Consider the following 7,409-nt stretch of genomic DNA (forward strand, 5'->3'; position numbering starts at 1 on the left):
TTACTCTGGACTCGCTAATATCGAAGGATTGGAGCAGCCCCGCCCCCCCGAGGAGCGACGCGTCCAGAGCCCATGTGAAAAAGTCATCTTCCAGACTGTTAATAGTGTTACTGCTACTACTCTCTGGTAACGTTAACATTAACCCTGGTCCTGAGTGTTTCTCTGCTTCCTTGCATAATTTGCCAACTCCGAATGAGTTTAGCTGTAGGCAAGGATTGGGTTTTCTGCATGTTAATGCTAGAAGCCTAGTGCCCAAATTAGATGTTTTCAAGACCTGGTTTTTAGTTGCTAAACCTGATATTGTTGTAGTTTCTGAAACCTGGTTAAAACCGTCTGTCACTGACACTGTTATTCACATTGATGGATATAATGTATTCAGAACGGATCGTAAGGGCAGAGCTGGTGGTGTTGCAATATACACTGCTGAGAAACTACAGTGCTCAGTCCTTCACTCTATTTCAATTCCAAGGCAATTTGAGTTGCTAGCAGTCCAAATAACTATAGCAAATGCTCCTCTCACTGTTATTGGCTGTTATAGGCCTCCATCGGCCATCATGGATGCAACTACTAGCCTTACTGAATTGTTGTCTATGTTTTCTTCTGAAATCATATTAATGGGTGATTTAAATTGGGACTGGTTGAGTGATAAATCTTCACAGTTTAAGCAGGTTTGTGATTCTTTGAACTTAACTCAGCTTATTGATAGTCCCACTAGAATAAACCCTGCCAAACCCAATAACGATACCCTTATAGATGTCATTCTAACAAATGCAGCTCATAAGTATGTGTCTGTTGGTGTTTTTCCTAATGATATCAGTGACCATTGCACTATTGCTTGCGTTAGGAGCACTAAGTTGCCCAAAGCCAAGGGCCTTATTGTCCTCAGGCGCTGCTTCAAACACTTCTCTGAGCAGGCTTTCCTACACGATCTGGCGGAGGTTAAATGGCACTTCATAGCGTTAATTCCATCTGTTGATGTTGCCGTCCAATTTTTTATTGATCACTTTTTATCGATTATTAATAGACATGCCCCCCTTAGAAAATTCAGAGTCAAGAATAGGAACACTCCATGGTTTACCGGAGAACTATCTGATCTAATTCATGATCGAAATAAGCGATGGTCTTTAGCTAGAAAGTCTAACACTAGTGATGACTGGCTTCTTTTTCGTGTCCTCAGAAATAAATGTTCAGCCCTTATTAAAAAAGCTAAAACTGATTACTATCTGAGCTTAACCACTGATTGTTTTAATGACCATTCTAAGTTCTGGAAAACAATTAAATCACTTCAGAACAAGAAAGTTTCTAGTTTCCCACAAAAACTGAAGGTCAGTGATTATTTTATTTCAGATTCAGATGGTATGTCTAATGCTTTCAATGCTCACTTCAAAAAGGCTGGTCACATTTTTGATGAGCAAAGTCATGACTCTCTAAATCAGGGGTTCTCAACCTTTTTTGGGCCAGCGCCCCCCTGTCCATTATCCAGGTCTCTTACCGCCCCCCATCAAAATAAGTAGACTTATTTTCTTCCCTGAATATTAATGTTGACTAAAATTCTGTGTTATATCATTTAAAAAGAATGTCACTGAATGCCAAATAATAGATTTGATTTAACTGGGCAGTTGGAATATCATTATCATTAGTTTACCAGAGAGCAGAAAAGCCATGTGAATGTGAATTAAAATGATATTTATGAGTGTTAAACAAACTCAGACAAGGGCAGAGAATACAAACAGACTGCTACGGAACAGCAGCAATTTCACACATGTCCAGTGCAGAACAAACAGTAGGCTACAAAACTGTACATTAGGCCTACAGAACTAACAGGTCGGAAAGGTGTTGCATTTCGCCGAATTGCGGGGGGGGGAAGGTTAGTGTGAGCCCTGCGCTTGGTGGTTCTCCGCCAGTTTCTTCACTGCGGGTTGCAGAGAACTTAGTTTCAGTCGCAGTGCACCTGAGGCCGTCAAGTTCAAGCGATTGCGGTACTTGGACTGCATGTGGAGGACCTGGCTGAATCCCTGCTCCACGAGGTATGTGGTTGGGAAAGCCAGAAGAAGCAGCCTCGCTTTCTCCCAGAGAGCCGGGTAACGCTGAGAGTATTTGACCCACAAGTTGCCCCAGCCAGAGGTGCGGAAAATAGCCTGGGCCTCATCGTCACTCTGGATGTCGATGAGATGCTCCTGTATTGCTGGCTCGCATTCCGCCACGTCCGCCTGAAAGGGCTGCACCACCCAGGTGGGAACATCGAGGTCCAAAAGATCTCTGAAGTGGATCTTCAAATCGGCATTCACCATCCTCAGGTGGTCTGTGTAAATGAGAAGGCGCTCATCGGTAAGAGCCTCAGACACCTGCAATGAGTATAACCAGGAAATTGTTATCGGTGCAGAATGTTACCATCTGATTTTAAACTGGTTATTTTATTGCTAATTAGTTTACTAATTGATGTTTCTTTATTCTCATAATACATTCAGAACATAAGTTATTTATACTAACCAGGAACACAAATATAGTGTTGCATAGAGTAGCCTACATTTATTACATGTATTATTTATTATTATCATTATTTAGTAGCCTAGGCTAGATCACCTTGGTCAACAGCGGGAAATGAGCAAACTGCCTCCTGCCTATGCTCCGGTATAGATCCAGCCTGGAGGTGAGACTGTGGATGACCGCCTTGCTCTGGATCAGAGTAACTCCTTTTCCTTGGAGCTTCAGCGTTACTTCATTCATTTTGCCAAAGAAGTCTGTGAGGTACATGATGTCGCAGCGGCTGGATGACACCTGTTCCCCGAGAGCTGCATCCACCTCCTCCAGGAACTCCACGATGCTGTCAAACAGCTCACAAAAACGAGCAAGAAGAAGACGCTCAAAGGTCTCATCATTTTCCTGACACAGCTGTCGGAACAATCTGTTATTCAGGGCGTGGGCTTTTATTTTGTTTATTGCCTTTACTGCATCATTGAGAGACTTGTGGAGAGGTGGACTTTTAGATTTGGCCACAAGTAGTGTCACGATAACGCTAGAGGGCTAGCTGGTGACATGACAAGACATCGTGCCGGGAGCGGACCGGAAGTCGTTGTAATTTTGAACAAACAGCTCTGTGTGGAGCAGCCTGGCTAGCCAGCTCTTCCATGTCGTAGCAGACATAGAAACGGGTATTATTTTCATAAACTGACCACTTAGTTCGAATCTGTTAGTGGAATTTGTCATATCAAAACATATCAAAATTTAACAAAGTGACACAGATTATTAACAGTCGCGATCCCAAAATTACAACGACTTCCGGTCCGCTCCCGGCTGCTTTTTGTAGGGTACGTTCGTAAATGCGCTCAGAGCGCTCCGAGCGTCCCCGTTCCACAGTCCAGAGCGCTGCGCTCTGAGCGCTCACAGCTGGGTGCTCTGGCGGAACAGACGGGTTGTCCGAGCGGACTGACCGTTCGTGCATTTACGAACGTACCCGTAATAACACTGCTGACAGCTGACCAATCGCAAGCAGAGTTGTGGTTTCCTATAGCAACAAAAGATGCTGACAGCTGCTTTTTGTACAGGAAAAGACGCTGTGGGTGGCCAGCGTTTTTCATGACAAAAAGACATTATTCGTGAACGCCCCCCAAGAACACCTCAACGCCCCCCTTTCAAAAATATTGCTTCCAGCGCCCCCCGACGTTCTCTGAACGCCCCCTGGGGGGCGGTACCGCCCCCGTTGAGAACCAGTGCTCTAAATGGTCGTACTCACAGCCCTAGTCAAGAGATGAGCTCCCCTGTTTTTTATTTTGCTTCTTTCTCGGTCTCTGAAGTCTTACAGGGTTTGCACTCAATTGATCCTAAAAAGTCTGCCGGGCCTGACGGCCTCGACCCATTCTTTTTTAAAATTGCAGCTCAGATTATAGCACAACCAGTAACTGATATTTTTAATCTCTCCCTGTCCACTCACACACTGCCAGCTCTGTGGAAGCAAGCTCTGGTATCGCCCCTCTTGAAAGCTGGTGATCCCACTGAGTTAAATAATTATCGTCCTATCTCAAATCTTTCTGTGTTATCAAAGATTCTTGAGTCCCTAGTTTCTACTCAGCTAAAACTTTTTTTAAATTCACACAACATCCTTAACCCTATGCAATCTGGATTCAGATCAAAGCACAGTACTGTGACTGCCAGTCTGAAAGTCTTAGATGATATCAAGGCTGCTTTGGATAACAAATCTGTTTGTGTTGCATTGTTTATTGACCTAGCCAAAGCATTTGATACTGTAGATCACCACATTATGTCTAATGTTATGTTGGTGTCTCGTTTCGGTCATAATGCCATTTGTTGGTTTCAGAGTTATCTAACCGACCGTACTCAATGCGTCAGGTTGGGTAGCACTGTCTCTGACCCTGTCACCTTGGAGAAGGGCGTTCCACAGGGCTCTATTTTGGGGCCTTTGCTCTTTTTATTATATGTAAACAATATTTGTAATCAGATGCAATTTTCTACCTATCATATGTATGCTGATGACACTATTGTATATTCATGTGCTCCTTCTCTGGACATGGCCGTTTCCAATTTAAAATCTGATTTTATCACGCTGCAGCATGCACTTCTTGATTCCAAACTGCTTTTGAACAGTAAGAAAACCAAAGCAATGCTTTTTGGTCCCAAGTCAGCGTCCTCTTGCCTCTCCATTGACACCCTTGATGGCGTCTCTGTGGAGTTTGTTGATATCTACAAATATCTTGGCTTTTGGTTGGACAGTAATCTGAACTTCAAACACCATATCGAAGTTCTAACAAAGAAATTGAAATTCAGTCTTGGCTTCCTTTACAGACTTAAATGTTGTTTTTCAACTTCATCCCGTAAAAGGTTGGTCTCTGGCTTATTCCTGTCCCAGCTGGACTACGGTGACACCATTTATAGATTTGCCTGTCCCACTGTCTTGGCCAAACTTGACCCACTCTACCATGCTGCACTGCGTTATATATCAAATGCACCCTATAGGACTCATCATTGCACACTGTATAGCCTAACTGGATGGTCCTCACTCACTATGCGTAGGATGCAGCATTGGTTTTTATTAATGTATAAAGCCATTTTAGGAAATCTTCCACTCTACATATGTGCCAGATTTGCTCCAGTTTGTGACTTTTACAACCTCAGATCCAGTGCCTTGATACGGTTCCAGGTTCCTGCTGTGCGGACTGAGGCTGGAAAAAGGAGTCTCTTTTATTATGGTCCTTGGTCTTGGAATGACCTTCAATCACGCCTCAAACTGACGGCACTTGTTTCTATAGCCTGTTTTAAATTGAAGTTGTCAGAAGTCCTTACCACCAGCTGCTCTTGCAGTAATAAGTAGTGCCTTTCTTACTGTCCTAATGTGCACAATGTAGTAACTGCTTTTTTTCGTCTTTTGTTTTCTTAGTTATGTTCTCTGTATTTTATATGTTTGTGTTATGTGTTATGTGTAACGTTGCTGCCTTCTTGGCCAGGTCAGCATTGTAAATGAGATTTTATCTCAATGCTTTTTATCTGGTTAAATAAAGGTTAAATAAAAAAAATAAAATAAAAAAACACTTACTGGATGGATTGTCATAACATTTGGTGCAACCATTCATGTTACCCTCAGGATGATTTCTATGACTTTTCACATGGCACCATTATCGGGTAAGAATTCTAATTTGTCCAATACTGGTTTATAAATGCAAAGAATATATATATTTGCAATTTTTTTCTGCTTTACATCTTGTCCATTAAAGTGCCATATTGTTCAGGTTCAATTACGAAACTATTAAAGTACGGGTTTGAGTCCGACCATATTTACTTTGTGAATAAAATATTTGTAAATAATAATTAGAAGCTGAGTAATCGGCTGCGGAGCAAGCTGCTGACGTATGTGCTCAGTGGGCGGAGTTACAGAGACAAACATAACTTTTTTCTTATTTCTTAACATGATTGAGATATAGAACGTACACCCCTCAAGATTAACATAGTTCTACATGATTGATTCATGTTTCAACGAGAAACATGAATAAATTATGTTTCATATATTAAATGCATATTTGCAAATTGAACAACCCCACTTTCCCCTTTTTTTCAGTGTACCTGCAAAGCAAAGGTTAGCATACTAACACGCAAAACTAAAATCGAGAACAAGGTGAGCATTCCCTTCTTTAGCATGTTATCTTGGCTTTGTGAGCACGCTGACGATCCTTACAATGAACTCAAGTATAGTCTCAAAGAGCTCTGGGCATCGTTATTGACTTGTTTGTAGTGTTCTCAGCACCACACAAGTACCCTTTTTATTTTTGAATGTAAGTGTAGTGAGTTATAAGAAGTAGCACTCGATCGGGGAGATTCCCAGTCGATCGCGAGATGTGTCTAACAATAGAACATCAATATTCTGTTTTATCGTTAATGTCCTACAACATAACCTTCCTGTGCCAGAATAATGCATTTGAACGCATCAAAGCTTTGTGATTGGCCGGCGGGGTCAGTGTATGTTTTGGTCATTGGATTTTCTTTTCACAAAAGGATATTCAAAAACAAAAAACGACTGGATATTTGATTTTCGTTTAAAAATTGAAAAACCAAAATTGAAATACAAGGCATTTTTCTTTATCATGGTCAAAAATGGATTTACTGAAACTTAAAAAACGGGATGATTTTTCATTTTTTACTTCTCAAAACAAAAAATAAAATCACTAGAAAACAGAAACAAAAAAAGTCCCGTTTTTTCATATTCTGCTACCGGAAGTTGTCTTTCAAAATAAGAGCGCAGATGAGGACGGTCAATCCGTGTATCTACGGTCCATTTGTTTTCACAACGAAAACAGCCAAGACACATTTTGAGCCCAAAAAATGTATGTTATTAAGGGCTGTAAATATAATAGGCCTATGTCTAAAATGGACAACATTGTTTGGAGATTTCAGCTATACAGCGATTCTGCACTGCGGTCAGCTCAGCCGTCTCTCGAGTTTGTTATTATTTTTTCTGCCAATAGTTCTTCGTGAGATCGATCCTGTTGGACTCAGTAGGCTAGTAGTGAAACTACTCCCACAACAAGTACTATGAAGTACTTACTGTGTATTTTTTGAGTAATCCCCTGTCAATGTGCTGAGTACAATAATGCATGTTTCTCTGCTATTTTGAATCAGCGTTAAAACACCTTTCTTCATGAAACTGATATTGTTGGACAGAGTATTTTAAGAGGATGGTAGACATGATATCAGCAATACTTCCAGTCAGTAGTCCGGCAGCAGCATTTTTCCCCCATGGAAAGTCTTGCCCGCTATTTAAATTGACTTTGAAGTTAATAACAATATTGATGTTATATAGATATAGAGATATGCATATTTGATGCGGTCTTTCTGAACACTTTTAAAATACTGCAAATTAAGAGTATTTGTAATGTTCTGCACACGTGGCAGCTTTATTAATA

The 7,409-nt window shown here is 41.2% G+C and overlaps 1 protein-coding gene across 1 annotated transcript; it reads right to left on the bottom strand.

Moving 5' to 3' along the window:
* Positions 1-1,434: 1,434 nt before the first annotated feature.
* Positions 1,435-3,048, bottom strand: LOC307029608 (zinc finger BED domain-containing protein 5-like; the record flags this gene model as incomplete). Its single annotated transcript, XM_079665688.1, has 3 exons — positions 1,435-2,345; positions 2,584-2,883; positions 3,037-3,048. 3 exons carry the CDS (start codon positions 3,046-3,048, stop codon positions 1,869-1,871), a joined length of 789 nt encoding a protein of 262 aa, XP_079521814.1. The 3' UTR covers positions 1,435-1,868.
* Between the last annotated feature and the right edge of the window lie 4,361 nt (positions 3,049-7,409).

This window comes from Notothenia rossii (assembly GCF_949606895.1).
Source record: "Notothenia rossii genome assembly, chromosome: 2".
Lineage (NCBI taxonomy): Eukaryota > Metazoa > Chordata > Actinopteri > Perciformes > Nototheniidae > Notothenia > Notothenia rossii.